The sequence below is a fragment of the Larus michahellis genome, chromosome 4 (assembly GCF_964199755.1).
Source record: "Larus michahellis chromosome 4, bLarMic1.1, whole genome shotgun sequence".
Classification (NCBI taxonomy): Eukaryota; Metazoa; Chordata; class Aves; order Charadriiformes; family Laridae; genus Larus; species Larus michahellis.
The window spans coordinates 39,412,599-39,429,027 of NC_133899.1; the positions used below are offsets into that span (position 1 = coordinate 39,412,599).

General features: G+C 40.5%; 1 protein-coding gene across 1 annotated transcript; it reads left to right on the forward strand.

The window, feature by feature from the left end:
* Positions 1-2,948: 2,948 nt before the first annotated feature.
* SERPINA10 (serpin family A member 10) lies at positions 2,949-14,218 on the forward strand. Its single transcript, XM_074584126.1, has 5 exons — positions 2,949-3,367; positions 8,069-8,806; positions 10,278-10,551; positions 11,255-11,402; positions 13,998-14,218. Exons 2-5 carry the CDS (start codon positions 8,098-8,100, stop codon positions 14,187-14,189), a joined length of 1,323 nt encoding a protein of 440 aa, XP_074440227.1. The 5' UTR covers positions 2,949-3,367; positions 8,069-8,097; the 3' UTR covers positions 14,190-14,218.
* The last annotated feature ends 2,211 nt before the right edge of the window (positions 14,219-16,429 follow it).

Genomic DNA, 16,429 nt, shown 5'->3' on the forward strand with positions numbered 1-16,429 from the left:
AAATATTGTCCTAAATTAACACTTTTTACCTTAATTCTTCTCATGAGATTCCAGCCTGAACAGTATTTCTAACTGATCTCAACTAGCTCCATCAAGACAAGGTGTAAATACCGTGTCTGCCCTTGAGAAACCAAGTGGGTGGCCACTTGCTGGGGACAGAAATTTGCAGGGCCTTGAGTGAAACGTATCTACCTGGTTACTACCTTGTTTGAGCAAGGCAAGAAACAGTTCCAAAAATTCTCTTACTGGGAACCTGGTACGGATACCCTTAATTAAACCACCAGTTTCCTTCCTGGAACCCAATCTCTTGGTACTGCAGTCATGCCCATCACACCTCATAGCCCACTTCGAAGCTCAGCTGTGGTCGAGTCACAAACGTTGCTAAAATGGGGCACGGCATGTGAAACAGGGGCATTACCTAAGCAAACACTATGGCTGTACCAAGGAGCTTGTAACTGGAAGGAACCACAGTTAGCACAGGGAACCTAAGCCCAAAACAAACCAAATATTAAGATGACTGGTTGCTCCACAGTCACTGAAGGTTTCCTAAACCAAACTGAGGAAAGTAAGTAAGAGGAAAAGCAGCCACTGAAGCAGAGGTGTTGCCAGCCCAAGAAGAACTGTAAAAGAATGAAAGGGGCTTATAATTATTCAGAAATGCTCTGAATATTTGGAACAAGCAGCTGAGCCTGCCTCTGCAGTGTCTACCCCCAGGTACTCAAGAGTCACGGGGCCTTTGACAAACAGATTGGTGAGAACCTGGACCGCGTAACTACTGCCAAGTTTTGCAGAGTTGTATGTGCATCCAAAAAAACTTGTCTATTAGAGAACAGACGGTCTTTAGCTCAACTGCTGACATAACAGTCGCCCATTGCCCAGCCTCAGCACTGTGCTGGCACAAGCTCCCAGCAGAGATGCAACTGGGCACCAATACACGTGTATTGCCCTTGCTTGTTCTACTCTCAGGGGTGGTTTTGTCTTAAACTGCGGAAAAGTGCAATTTTGCCACTGTGACACACCGGCAATCCTCTCCCAGTAAATCAATCTGCAAATATGTATAGTTTGGCAGGGTGTTACCCATATGCTGTTTTACTGCTCAGAAAGCTCTGTTGAATCTGAGGGGCGACTGACAATATAAATAGTAGTTGGTGGGAGGAATATGTTACTCCCAATAGTGTGTGGAAGATACTCTCAGCAAGGTGTCACCCAGCATGAAAAACTAGCAAGGGCTTCGTAACTAGAGAGGAGGACAATTCCCTCAGATCTCTGTACACAACCAATACATCTCACAGTAGCCTCCTTCTTCCAGCTAACACGGGATTGATGTGTTTTTTCGGTCCAGAGAAGATTTACCAGAGAGATTTAAAGACCTTAATACTTCTTCAAACCCTGCTTTTCACTACCATCTATACACAAGACTTCAGCTTTTGAATATTAAATATCAATATCGTTGCATCTTAACTGAGGCTGGGCTTCCAGAGGTGACCATGCATCTCAGGGTCCTGGAGCGAGGGCTAGGAAGATGCTTGGTTGCTATTATCATTGTTAATAACAATGCTAATTTTGCTGAGCACAAAAACTGGGTATGGTTTTGTATGAATCGGGCTTTCTTTGTATTGTCTTCTTGGGCCACAACCACAGTACCACACTCTCCAGAAGACACACAGATTCAGGAGCACATCGCAGCAATGCAGCTCTGTTCGACCACATCAGATGCAAATTTCTTCCATGTAATGAGAAGAAATTTGAATTTCAAATCCAACTGAATTAACCAGAAACAAATATAGACTAGGAAGTGAAAAAAAAATACCCAGTTAGGTGGACAGAGAACTGAAGTTCTGGAGTCACTGGGGCACCCACAGCTGAGCTTTTTACGCTTAGGGATTAGGCCATGTCATGTTAGGACAGGGCCTTAATTGAGTAACTCCATCTTATGTCCCTGTGTTCTTTAACACAATATCTACACTTGAGGCACATTATGACAGGGATTAGAAAGAATATTTTAAAAAAATTTAAACCAAGGAAGAATTTAGGTAATTAGGGCCTCTGACTCTTCATGTCTCCATTGAACTTCAGTGCAACTCTCCCACAACTGTCCTCCAGTAATGTGTCCCTGCAACGTGGACGCAAACCTGGTTTGGCCATGGAGGCGCTACGTTCCGGTCTTAAGCACTTCCTAAGCAAATCTTGCACTAAGTAGTCAAACACTGATGTCAATTCTATAGAAGTAATACTCATCAACAACAAAAAAAAGCCTTTTTGCATTGAGTTCTGAATGCCCAAGCCCTTTATGAGCTTTCTAAAATTTCATCCATTCCTCTGACAATGCTTACGCTAGACTGAGAATAATAATTTTTTTTCAGTTCAGTTGAAAAATAGAGACTAGGCCCCTTACCTCAAGTTCTAAGGCAAAATTCTTTTTCTTGTACAATTCAAATCAGAATGAAATTGGTAGTATTTTAAAAAGTAAAGTAATTTAGGAGCATGAGGGGAAGATAAGGGGTTCCATATTTATACTTTATTTGGAATTAGGCCAATGATCGAAATAGTGGAGAGTTTAGCTCATGCCCACGCTACAGAAATTGCTGAGTAAACTATCCGCCTTAAAGAATGTGCCTTGCCCAACTAATAATGCTCACGACCCAAAACAAGGCTGTCAAATCTGTCCAAGCAAGACCAACTGAAAGTTTAAAAATGTTAATTCTTATTTCTCATAGCTCTGTACAACATTTTACTATCAGCTTCCCCCAAGGAGAAACATCACTATGGGCTTATCAGTCAGTTAATTTGGGCATACTGATGTGTCACTGAATAGCTGGCATGCTCTCGAAACAGGGAGCGGAGCCGTGGTGTCTCCTCGAAAAGGAATGGCCAAATTGGAGGGGGAGGGAGCTGACAACACCCCCACAAATGCTCTGTACCTGCTCCCTCCCTCCCTCGTGTTCCGCCCCGCCTCAGTGAACAGTGACCTATTCTTTTATGAAAGGGGGTATTTAGGCAGGGTTGGATACTGCTTCCACCACCGAGTAGCTCACAGACTGCCTGTAAAATAATTCTCATGGGCAATGGGATGTGTGGGGCCAAATCCTGCCGGGGTGCTGAAGGGCTGGATGCAGAGTTTACTGTTCTCTTGTTTTTCATGAAAGATATAACTTACTTACTGGAATAAAACCCTCCTTCATTATGCCATTTATGGGAAACGCAACACGCAGTGTTTATAAAGCAGTTAATTAATAACAGACAAAACCAGATTTTCACTCTTTGGAAGAGCAAATATTTGTTGAAAAACTTCTATATGGGACAGACACCTTCATCTCATTTTTCAACATAGTTGATTGAGAAAAGTAACAGAGGAGCTACCTAATAGGTAAGACAAGATTTATGTAAAGCATTTAGATTCTAAAGGGAAGGATTATTATATCTTTTTATATATACATAATTATATATATTTATCAGCTATTTTCTAGATGTGATGTTTTAAATGGTTCTAGATCTATAATCAGCATTCTAATATATTTTATTTTTCTCTTGCTCTAATGCCTTCAGAAGAAAAATGCATCTGAGACTACTAGACAAAAAAAGTTCTTAAAATGGAAGGAATATTCACTTTGTTCTAACACTTATATGTTTATTAATTAACTGTCTATTCTATGCATAAACTGAGCTCTGAAATTCGCAATAAGCTTCACTCAGGTGTAAAAATACAAGCCTAAAATGTGCAAAAATATCACCTTATTGTTTCCAGAACTGTTTTCCCTAGTCCTAGAGGGCATGCTTTATTTCTAATTGTTACTAAAAGTGAATGATACAACTGCTGTAATGTTAACTTCCATTTTTGCAATCTCAAATTTGCAGTGAATGCTTAGGGCAACTGTGAGGTTCTTATTTCTGTGACGCTCATAACACCCGAGCCAGTAGCATTTGTGTTTGCCTGTGAATGCAGGACTCTTCTCGAGCACTGAATGATGTGGTCTGGGATGTGCCTGTTTGCCTTGTCCTTTCAGTCTGAAACCCACCCGGGTCAGGAAGGCAGAGCCCTCTGGAGGGCAACTCCTGCTTTCCCCATCCAGTCACTTCCTATCTCCCGGGGTGAATCTGGTGGCCTGCCTGAGCCAAGCACTGTCCCAGACCTCTGAGAGAGAGACGCAACAGTGACGTCCGTGGAACGCAATGCTGTCAGCACAGGAATTGCACTGTCCCCAGAAAGGAGGGGGAAGAGCTGGTGCTCTGCAGTGTCTAGTGAGCAGTTAGGCCTGGTGCTCTTTCAGAGGGACTGCTGCTGTTGCAGAAAGCCCTTTCTCTGTGACTGAATACAATCAAAAGCAAAATTTTCCAATCCCCATCCCTATGCTAGAGCTGACCCTGCAGGATAGTTCTTTGAAGCAGGGATGGCTCCCAGGGGAAAGGACCTCCTCCTTTGCTGCCGGGGCAGGCACAGCATCACGTCAGGATGGTACCTCGGTGCCTATGTTACTTCCCACAGAAGTGGGTCACTACATAAGGAGCAGAAACGCCTTGCAGTTGCTGTAATAGCTCTTAGCAGCACAGCTTGCAGTCTGTCAGGGGAGAATAAGCATCCCAACCCTGCAGAAAATCAGACAAAACCATTTAGCCAGCAAGGCAGGAGCTGAAGTCATCCCCTTCTCTATTCCAGTCCTGCAGAATCCAGACACTGGGAATCTCATTCAAAACAAAACAAGAGTTAATAGGAAAGACAAATAAAGAAAAAATATTCAGAACCACAGTGCACTGCATATTTTGCTCTGTTCCCTGGCTGCCACGCATTTGAGAGGAGGCATAACATTCAGGGATTTCACTGCCTCCCGATTAAGTCATTACAGCCCATCTGTGTTGCACCAAGTACAGAACGTGACCTATTATCTCAAAAGAAAATAGCACACCACCTGAGTGCCAAAAACACCCTGTGACTTGGCACCCAAATGTCTCAGTACTCACATCAACATACCTTTTCAGGACTAACTCCCACAGCCTGAATCAGGCAACTGTGAAATTCAGCTGAACTCTGAATCAACGGCAATCAAATAAAACCAGCTTTCCCATATGCCAAATCACAAATTATACAATGACCGTAATTTGCTGTTACAGATCCTTAACTTAAAAGGAGTAGTTAATAGTTGCCATGTGTTTTCTAGATTCTTGAATCACTTACTACTTTAATGATGGGCCATATAATCCATCTTTTCATCTCGTTTATCCATTCGCATGCCACTGCTATACAAAAGGATTCTGTGCAGGCTCGGTGGTCTTGAACATCCTGTTTAATTTACAATGGGAAAAGGTGTCTCCAAGGATTATGGCCATTCAGGATTTTTCCATAAGGTGCAATTCAACACTGCTGTATGGGAGAGAAATTCATATATTGCTTTGATGGAAAGATGAATGATAAGCATATTTTCACTTTATGCTTGAAAACCGCGTTCGCATGTGCAAATTTACACAAGCAATGTCTGACACTAAAGTTTGCCTGAGGCCTTCTGTAAAATGCGTCCAGTTCTCTCCAAACCTTTTGTTGGACAGACGAAGAGACCTTTATCAACTTTGCTCAGAAATCACAACTTGTCTTTTTAAGCACAGAACAACTGTTTCATCCTTGTGCTATTTGTCACTGAAAGATGGCATTTTCAGGGAGGAGATGGCACTGACAAACCTTCACCATTTGCTGGACACTGAAGTATAAAAGAACAGGGAATCCTATGGCACATGATCAGGAGAATGAGCTGAATGGAGTAACAAGCAAGCTATAGCAGAAGGATGCGAAGTGAAATGAAATGAGGAAAGGCAAGAACTCCTCACAACGACATTGTATTTGCAGTCCTGGGCCCCATAATCTTTTCAGGGCTTGGTCAGTATGGGCAGTAACACAGAAATTTCACATCGACTTGCTAGAAAGAACAGTAGACAGCAGGCTCTCGACAGAAATACATTAGCAGCTGCAACACCTAGCTCTCTACAGATACCGATGTCAGAACTTCAGCCTTGTTCTCTTGCTGAGCTAGAGACTGGCTCTCTCAATGCAGCCATATATTAGGATGTTACCCTAGGGATTCAAACACCGTAGCCATAACGTCTCCTTGACCGCTGCTGTGTATGTTGCATACAAAATCTGGCATGTCTTAACAATATGTATCTAAGTTTTCACAGAACTTTGACCTTCTTTCTGAAGCTGTTTTTGGCAGTGGAGTGCTGATCAGGTTCATTGGCAAAAACTTCCTACGTCTAAATCATTCCTGCTTCTCCAGGGTCACATCAGTACACTCCCTTCACATTTATAGAAATGCTTCACCTACTGCTTCTATACTAAGCTCCAGATGTCTTATCAATACTAAAAATGAAATAGATAGGTGGATTTTTATACTTGTCATGAGATTATCTGAAGCCCGGCTCTCCAACAACCTACGAACACAACGTAGCAAGGGAAGAGCTGACTGGGAAAAAGTATGATTACAGATACCATTAAAAACTGCACTGTGTCTCACTTTTTCCCCAAATTAACTTTTCTGTAAGTGAACCAAAGGGCAAGATAAAGTATAAAAGCACTGACTGGGTTTCTTTGAGCACAACAACCTTTCGATAATGGTATCCCTGAAAGAACAGTTGCTTGACAAAGAGCTACTGGTGCCACATTAGCATTTGGATCTTTTGTTTTCCTTCCCATATGTGCAAATAGCTCACCTTGCCTAGGTGTCGTTACTGTGTGGTTCCCTGTTATGCCATGGCTACCTATTTCAAAACTGGGTGTTTTATGTGGTTAGAAGAATGAATGTGTAAAAATCCCATAGGCACAGAGTCTGCCTTGACTTAGACCAGCTTTGTGCAATCCGTGTGTGAGTGGTGTTAATCCTGATTTATTCTGGTGAGTTTGGCTTAAAGCAATCTCTTAAAGACAGACTGGTTTTGTCTGATTTTAATTTTCTACATAACCAGATAAATACATCCTTCTAAAAAAACTTCCCAGGAAAACAAGGCATAAGTTTGGCGTGGCAAGACTCCATTTTTCAAAGTTTGTAAAAGTGATCTGCACTGTAGAACTCCAGCATTCTCTGAGTCACGTCTGAAATATTTTAAAAATATTTACATACATATATATTTTTCTGCATGGTTCTTCAAAGTTACCATTTCTGGAACAAAACCTAGTGGCTGTACTTTGATTTTTGTGGAGAACAAACAGGTATTTAAGTGTGTTTTAAAAAGACAATTTTTAATATAATACTCTCTCACTGTCAAAACCAGATTGTTTTCTAGGTTGGCATTTATCGTACTAGAAAATCAGACACTTTTTGTGCTTCCCAAGTGTTTTTTTCCCCCTAAGGAGTTGAATCTTGTTGAAACAGTATGCCACTAATATAAAACATGTAAGGTAACAAATATTAAGGGTTAACATTTCTACAGAAGGGATGGTAACTGTCAGGCCACTACCCTTATCCAGGAAAGGATGGATCCAATAGGAATGGTAACCATGATTAAGACACGTACCGTGGAGAACACAATCCACCCACCAGTGCCAATGAAGTGCAGAAAGGGAGCTACAAGTCTCTCAGCTTTTAGTAGGTCACCATCCAAATTTGCTAGGATTAGTCTGCATTAGAGCTCTCCAGGGAAAATGTCATTTCCATCACATGCTGCCTAGAATTCTTGTGCTTATAGATGAAATCAATTTCACAGGAGCGAAAGCTGCGACACAGGTCCAACAAGCTGATTTTTCATCTTTTGAGCTGCATGTCATACTTGAAATTTCGGATTTTGTAAAGGAATTACAAGTTAGCAAGGGAAAATCAGTGAAATGCTTCTGACGTGAATCACCAATACCAGAAGATGATGATACTTCTTCTGGATGCACTTCATGATGTTGGAAACCTCTCTCTTTCACTGATCTAAATTTGACCTTTCAGATAGGAACCAGATCTTAAGTTTAGGGTATATACACTGAAGACGCAGAAAGACCACCTTGCCACATCTATGACCTTTTGCATTGCAAATAGATGAACAAACTAAAAATTAATTCCGTTTTGTTTTTTTTTTTTTCTTATTTCTCTGTTTTCTTTACTAGAAAAAAAAAGAGCTCTACTGGATGTCAACATGAAAACAGGAATTTACCTACTTCTCTTAAGTGAAATTTGTGTTGAAATCAGCAAGGCTGGCATCAAATCTAAAAGTCCAAAGAATGAAAAAGAGAATAATTTAATGGAAAGAAATAAAAATGTCAATATTTCTGAAGAGTGGCATTATCATAAAAATACCTCCAAGCCTTTTGAAGAGCGAGGTCTCGAAGACTTCACTCTTTACAACTTTACTGAAAAGACTGCAAATTTTGGATTTAACCTCTACAGAAAAATTGCAATGACACATGATAACAATGTAATCATCTCTCCCCTTTCTGTATCAGCTCTCATGACTGCTTATATGCTGGCAGCCAAAGGGGAAACACACAGACAAATAGTAAAAAGTCTAAACCTCCATGCTTTGAAGGACAGAATGGATCGCCATCATCTGCCAGCTTTGTTTAAACAACTGAAAGATAACATCACAATGAATGAAGAACTTCTCCTTGTGCAAGGTACTCTTTCTTTTATCCAAATGGACTTCAGACTCAGGGAGTCTTTCCTCAATTTATCTAAGCAGTACTTTGATATGGAATTCCTGAGAGTGGACTTTCAAAACTTTACACAGGCAAAATCTGTAATAAATCAAAACATTAACAAAAGGACCAAAGGAAAAATCCCACAGCTGTTTGAAGAGCTTGACCGCCATAATAAACTGTTGCTTGTGGACTACATCATCTTCAAAGGTAATTGTTGTTTTTATTTTGCAAAATGATTATTTATTAGAAGAATCAAGACTCTAACTTCAGCTACATTAGGGGAAGTTTAAATTAATTCAGATGTCCTGTTTTCTCTACATCTCTATCTAGATTTACTTTCTTCTATTAGGTTTATTTAACAGGAAATGATTTTTCATGAAAGGCAACCAAATTCTTCTGTGCTTTCTTCCATACAACGGAGTCTCCATAGAACATGAAGTCCTGCACCAACCTATCTCAATCTGTCTCCGAATGATCCCTCCTTATGACTAAAAAGGATGTTTAATTTTCTTTCAGCAATTAAAATGAAAAAGCCTTAATTGTGATAGTCTTTTGAATGTTGGATATGCCCAGTAGGGCATAAAATCATTGACTGATTTTACATAGTACACAAAACCATGAAAAAAAAATAATTTCTCTATTTCAGTGAAGAATCTTTCACCCCAGAGGAAACAAACTACCCCATCACATTACCTTACAGGGAGCGGGAAAGAATTAGCTGTGATGGGTCCTCTACTGACAAATATCTTATGCTCATTTTCCTGTGGCTGGGGTCTTTCTGACCACCAGCTTAGAAGATAGATTAGGGTCTCCAAAAGGAGGTCCTGGCAATGACAGGGAGCCAGGGCCCACCCTTTACTCTGAAACAGCCGTACAGAAGGCAGAGACACATGGTTAAGTAAAATGCAAAGACAAAGAACTAGGGCAACTAAGGGGACGAGATGAATGCTGTGCAGAGAACCCACAGTCACAGCCACTACTCCAAAGTCCAAATCCCTCAACAGATGTCATCCATGGAAACCCCACTAAAATAAGTGCACACATGAGAACAAAGAAAACTACCCCTCTTCCATACAGCCTTCCTATGGACTAACTTTATTCTTCCGTATTTACAAAAGTGCAGTTTGTCCAATGCCAAGGTTTACCCTCTCTGGCAGAAAATCAGAGAAAAGAGATAAATGGCTCTGGCTACAATTGAAAGTAACAGTAGAGATCAGAATCATTAGTACGGAAGAGATCACATTCCAGTGCACCTTACAAGTCAGTGCACTGCTGAATCCCCATCCAAAAGATTGTGTAATTAATTTAAAAACAGGATGTTGAACAGCTGGTAGAGAATTTCAGATAAATTAATATGTTAATAAAAGATGGATGCTCATATGACATTCAATAAACAAAAAGGTTATCAGTTCTCAACTTGACTGGCAGCTAATCAACCTTGGAAAAAATTTTCCCTTCTTTCCTGCAAATGAAGGAGTTTATTTTGTCGATCACTTCCTTTTCCTGCTGTAAAAAAAATTTAAAGCACATACACTAAACATACAGCAATTGCCATCCACTTATCCCAGACACAACTGACATCCACTTCAACTAGACACAGAAAATATCCTATACTTTTTTTTAAGGGTTTCTGAACAAGTCTGAATCCACATAATTATTTTTTTCTTTCTTTCCTCAGGCAAGTGGGTCTACCCATTTAATTCCAAATTCACAGAAATGGAGACTTTCCACATAAACAAATACAGAAACGTAAAGGTACCCATGATGTTTAAGTCAGATAAAGTTAATTCAACTTTTGATGAGAACTTAAGATGCACTGTGATAAAGTTACCCTACAAAGGGAAAGCCCACATGCTGATTGCCATCCCAGAAAAGGAGGGAGATTACATGTCACTTGAAGACCACCTGACTACAGAGCTTGTGGAATCCTGGCTTGCAAACATGAAGGCAAGGTATTGCGTTGACATCCATTGACCTTAATGTCTTTTATGTCTTGCAGCAAAGCAACAAAAGCACAATAAAGATTAGCTAGCCTTCCTAACCCTGTTCACACGCTGGTGTCTCTGTGGCATTAGGTATCTACAAAGTAGAGGTCCTTTAATGGCTAACCCACAGCCCATATGAAAGTTTCTACTCTGAGATGACATCTCTGTGGCTTGTCTCAGTTAGAAATGTCTCTCTAAGGGCACAGGCAATCCAGTCTTTCCAAATTCTTCCTTACACCTTCCATTCTCTCCCTGTAAATTTCACACTGCCAGGCGAAGTGCACAATAAATCTAGATATGCAGTGTATTTATGAAATCTTTCCTACCAGTGGAAACACAGAGTATGAAAACGTAAACCCAAGTTATTCCTGTGAAATGCAATTCCTGAAATGACAATTCTTTCCACTGGTCAGTAAATTCATGTGTCAGCCTGGTATCAGGGCACTGGAAATGCTGGTGGATTTTACACAGAGAAGGAAATGATTTCTAGAATCTTTGGCAGTCAACAGGTCAGAGAGGATATTCTGCCAACCGAAACTTCTGCAGAGACTCTTTAGTTCTTGTCTCTTCTTTTTAACGTGTAAAGCTTAATTCCTGAGTAGCATGCATTTCAACAGTCAAGTGATCTACTACATAGTCCAAGTCTGCATTGATTTTTTTTTTCCAACAGAAAAGTGGACATTTCATTTCCAAAGTTCAAACTAGAACAAAAATATAAAATGAAGAAATTGCTTCATGCTCTTGGAATTAAAAATCTCTTTACACGTACAGCAGATCTTAGTCATCTCACAGATGAAGGATATGTAGCAGTTTCACAGGTAAGCCTTCTAAAATTATTTGCTATTTGGATTATAATAGTATATAAAGGGCGCAGCCGAGCAACTATATATAGTCTCTCTTTATGTATATAGAGACACTTACAGGGACACTAAATAGGAAAGGACCTCCTCTGCATCATTCAAGTATGAAGTGTGTAGAAGTAAGGGGCGGTCACACTTCACATGTGCTGAACACCTTCCGAAGCTAGCTTATCTTGAGATAAGGAGGAGGAAAGCTTTTCCTAGAGGAAAGCTCTGCCTCAAGAATATAGTTGGGGGGGAAGGAGCACAATTAAACAAAAACTATGGACAAGAAAAGCACTGGAAATGAGAGTTAAATGGCAAAAGCCAGAGCAAGGCAGGAAACCTAGAGAGGGAATCCCTCACACACAGTCCAGGAATAGGTATTCTTCTTAAAAATAAAGAACTTTAGAAAGCTCAAATAATAAAATCTCAAGAAGTGACAGTGAGAAAGAGAAGTTGAAGCAGTCTTGCCTTTTCTTCTGCATACCTTGGCAGAGAAAAAACAGAATGTCACAGCAAAGCCTCAGCACAACACAGTTGCACTCTGACCCATACCAATGTTCCACTTCATACACTGAAACTTTCAAAGATCATCACTTAAACAGGCAAAGGTAACGGTGGGGAACAGCCAAGAAGAGAGGAACACAGCTCCATAGAAAAAGAGGAGGAGAAGACAACTCGGTACCGCTATTTAAGGGAGAGCAAAGATGATTTTCAGATGACTGGCAGAAAACAGAGGCAAAACGAGAAGCAGAAAAGAATGGAAGACACCACACCAATATCAAGAAGGAACAGGTCTCCGTGACCAGAGATGTCCCACGAAGAAGAAACAGCTAGTCTATACAAAAGACAACTTGTTGATGACAGAGAATGAAGAGGTATGGTAAAAGAAAGAAGATAAAAAAGATACCACACAGAGAAACTGGTGAACTCAAGAACTGCAGTGTGAGCAAGATGAAATGCGATTAATACTAAATGCAAATTTATACATTAGAGAAAATGCAACAAAATTTCTGCAACAAGCTGGATTGATAAACAGTTGAGGAAAACAGACTCAAATGAGATTAATTTGATACAGGATTTAAAAACAGTTTTTTAAACCTATGTAAGGAATTTATATAATGCAACTACTTGGGGATGTATAGCATTAATAACCTAGGACCATAACTCTGGGAGAGACGTCACAGAATCACAGATGGGTTGAGGTTGGAAGGGACCTCTGGATGTCATCTGGTCCAACCCCCCTGCTCAAGCAGGGCCACCTAGAGCTGGTTGCCCAGGACCATGCCCAGACAGCTTTTGAATATCTCCAAGGATAGAGACTCCACAAGCTCCCTGGACACCCTGTGCCAGTGCTCCATCACCCTCACAGTGAAAAAGTGTTTCCTCACGTTCAGAGGGAACCTCCTGTGTTTCAGTTTGTGCCCATCACCTCTGGTCCTGTCACTGGGCACCACTGAAAAGAGCCTGGCTCCATCTTATTTGCAACCTCACTTCAGGTATTTGTACCCAACCAGAAAGAATCCTTCTAAGCTGCTGGAGCTGCTATTACAAGTGTCCACACACCAAACCCTTACAGAAGCTTTTGTGATTTGCCAAAACTGTTAATAGCTGGTATGATAAACACTTTGATCTAAGTTTCAAAAACTCGAGCCCCTGAACTACAGTTTTTCAAAATTTTGCTGGCTTAACAAAATAACCTTTCTGGGAAAACATTAACATCCTAAGAATAAATATTTAACAGATAAAATTGCAGAGATTTTCAGTTTGGTATAAACTGTCTCACTTTCAAGGATCCGCAGCACTTTTTTCCCTTCCTCTTGATCACACAGCTACTTCATGCTGATTCTCCGCAGTTAACTCTACTGTGTTATGGAAAAATCACACTTGAATAGTAGCTGCTAACTGATACTAGAAGCAATACGTGCATCAGCTACAAAGTGCCAGAGGAGCATCCTGTGCCTGTGAATCATGATAACCAACTTCGTTATTTAAGAATATTTAGCAGAGAGCTCAACGCTGGTGAAGTCTTTCAACTGTCTTCACATTAGTCATTCCTAGAATTAGGAATTGGAGAGTTGGGAATGCAATAGCTGACTAAGCAGTTCACCAATACAGAAGTACTCAGAGGTACACACAGGCTGAAAGAACAAAAAGGGATCAGATCCTGCCAGGTTGCGATTTCAGGGGGAAGGGAAGGTCCTCAAACCAGTCCAGGATTGCACCTCGTTGCTGTACATACTCACTCTATGCTACCACATGTACGGATTAGAAATATACAGGAAAAAAGCCAGGATTGGTGCATTTGCCTAAGATTTCACAAAATCAACTGTGGGTGACATACCCAGCCAGTGTCTGTGACTGATGAAAACCCACCTCCCACTTTTGAGAAACTCTCCCTTTAGCTAGGTGTCAACAAGGAGCACCACACAAATGCAATGGTCACTTCATGCTACCAGCTGCAAGAAGAAAATCTCTAAGTGAGGCCTATGCTCAGAACTGTTTATTTATATTTATTTACATATTTGTATTTATTTCTGTCACATATTTAATTGCTGCATTGCATTTCAGGTTGTCCAAAAGGCAGTAATTGAAGTGGATGAAGAAGGAACGGAGGCCACAGCAGCAAGTGGGTCAGAAATAACCGCCTTCACAGTGCCTCCTGTCATCAAAGTGGATCAACCGTTCCTTTTTATGATTTATGAAGAAACTTTTAAAACATTACTGTTCATTGGCAGGGTGGTTGATCCAACAGAAATGTGAATAAAAGCAACAGTTTCTATTCTGGAGTATGTAAGAGGTTTTATTTTTATTTTATTAATTATTTACATTAGAATAAAAAGACAGTGAAATGTGAAAACCTGTTTTGCCTCTCCAGCTAGCAGTAGGTCACCCTATTAATATTTTATTAATGCCCAAGTAACAAGCGAAATTCACTAAGGCACAAAGTGACAAAAATGTGTCTTATAAAATCTACCATGCCAATTAAAAAAACCCCACAGAACGGAACTTTTGAAATTCAACATTTAAGTCTGAATGAAAACCAGAGATTCATATGCCAAAATATTCAGGAAGCTCATTCCCAAACACTGCAGGCTTGATTGATATTCCTCAATCTTATCTTCTGCTGTGAGGAGACTTAGGAGCCTACTGACTTCAATGTTGGCAGAATTTTGCCACTTATAGAAACAGAAGCAGTATCAAGCCCGAAAAGAGAATTTACAGCCTCTGCCTAGATCTTTATTTTATTACTGTAGAAATTGTGCTGAGTCTATCATGAAGTCTGCATCCTCTGGGAGTGTGACCTCTTTCCAAGTGTTTATTCAGAGTATCAAATCACCTCATTTCCTCAGGGTACATGATGTGTTTGCTTTTAAAATATTCTTTCTGTTAAAGACAAAATAATTCTGAAAAATAATTAGGTATTCTGAACGTGGAAAATCTGAATTTGTACTGCTTCATAAGACCAAACTGTGCCTCTCCTTAAAGCAGAATTTCTGCATGTATTATCATCTAGATATCAGGATGAACTATGTAACAGGACTCTATGCCTGAACTAAGACACGCTTTGGTAGGAAAAAACATACCTCCATAAAAGTGGAATAAATCTCTTCAGAGTTGGATCCTAAAATCCAAGAGGCGTGGCCAAAATTTTTCAGAAAAATATTTCCATGACCTAAATACAATTCACTTTATTCAAGCAGTGCAGTGATTCCAGCAGAACAGCAAGATCTTTAACATTTACTAAATTTTAATTAGCAGCAGAGTCCTATATATAAAGTATGAAACAACACAAAAAGCTACTTCTAGCTATATATAACTGAGAGATCTAAGCATTACTCTAGTTGCTCATAACAGCCTTCACAAAAATAGCTGCCCAAAAGGGGGCAGAAGAGTTTTCAAAATCATTTGGCAGAGCAGCTTCAAAGGTATCCATCAGTAAACGCACATAGACAGACGCATCCGCAAGAGAAGATACAAAAGACACATTGCAGGGCAAAGCTGGTGAACACCTCTAAAAATCACACCACTTCCCATGAGATGTCTACCCACAGCAGCCCAGATGCTGGTGTAAGCCACTCACAAAAGGATTTAGCGGGCAGACTCTGGTATCTGATGAGACTGTGAAGGTGCTTCTAACCTAACTCCACGTGGCAGCGTGAACGTACCCAGAAAGAAAGAGAATCACTCCCTTTTGCCTCTGAATGAATAACAGGAGGAAGGCTGCTCTAGATGAGAACCACCCAATTATAACTGCGCAGCTGATCTCCAGCTGTTATTCTGAATTGCAGGTAAAAACAATGCTACAAAGGGTTCAACAGTATTGGTGCGGCCCAACAGAAGTAACCCAGAAGTAAGCAGCCCCAAAAAAGACTGCTGGGATGGAGGTCTGTAGTGTGAAGGACTGATGAAAGTATACACAAGACACCAGGAGTATTGTACAAGGAAGACATGCAGACCAAAAAAATACCTATATAGAGTATTTAAAGATTACAGAGCAGGAATTTATACATAGTAGGGTTATTGAGTGCAACACGTGTTATTAGCATTAATCAGTTAAAAATGACAGACAAATGACAGCCAATAAGAAACAAAAGACAGACTGTATACAGAACTCATTACATGCTCATTAAGGGGAGAAATAGCTTGGGTTCAAGTTTCTGAACTTACTGGCGGTTCTACATTGCTCTAGTTTGTGGGTCAAACACAGTTTTGAGTCCTGCTCTGCAGCTGGGTACTGCTGATCTGAGTTTGGTCCCTGGCAGAAGTCAGACTGAGAACAGACTGAGCGGTCTCCTGTGGCCAGGGGTGAGCAGCTGTAGCTGGCACCTTGCGCGAGTTGTCCCCAGGGAACTGGGAGCATCTGTTCTCATTAATGAGACAAAAGCAGGACCTAGGAGGAGCCAGTATAGGTCATCTGTATATCTGTATCAGTACTGCACGATAAACATCATAGTACTTGAAGAAGCTTTTAAAGAAATCTGTGATTTACAAGATCCTAC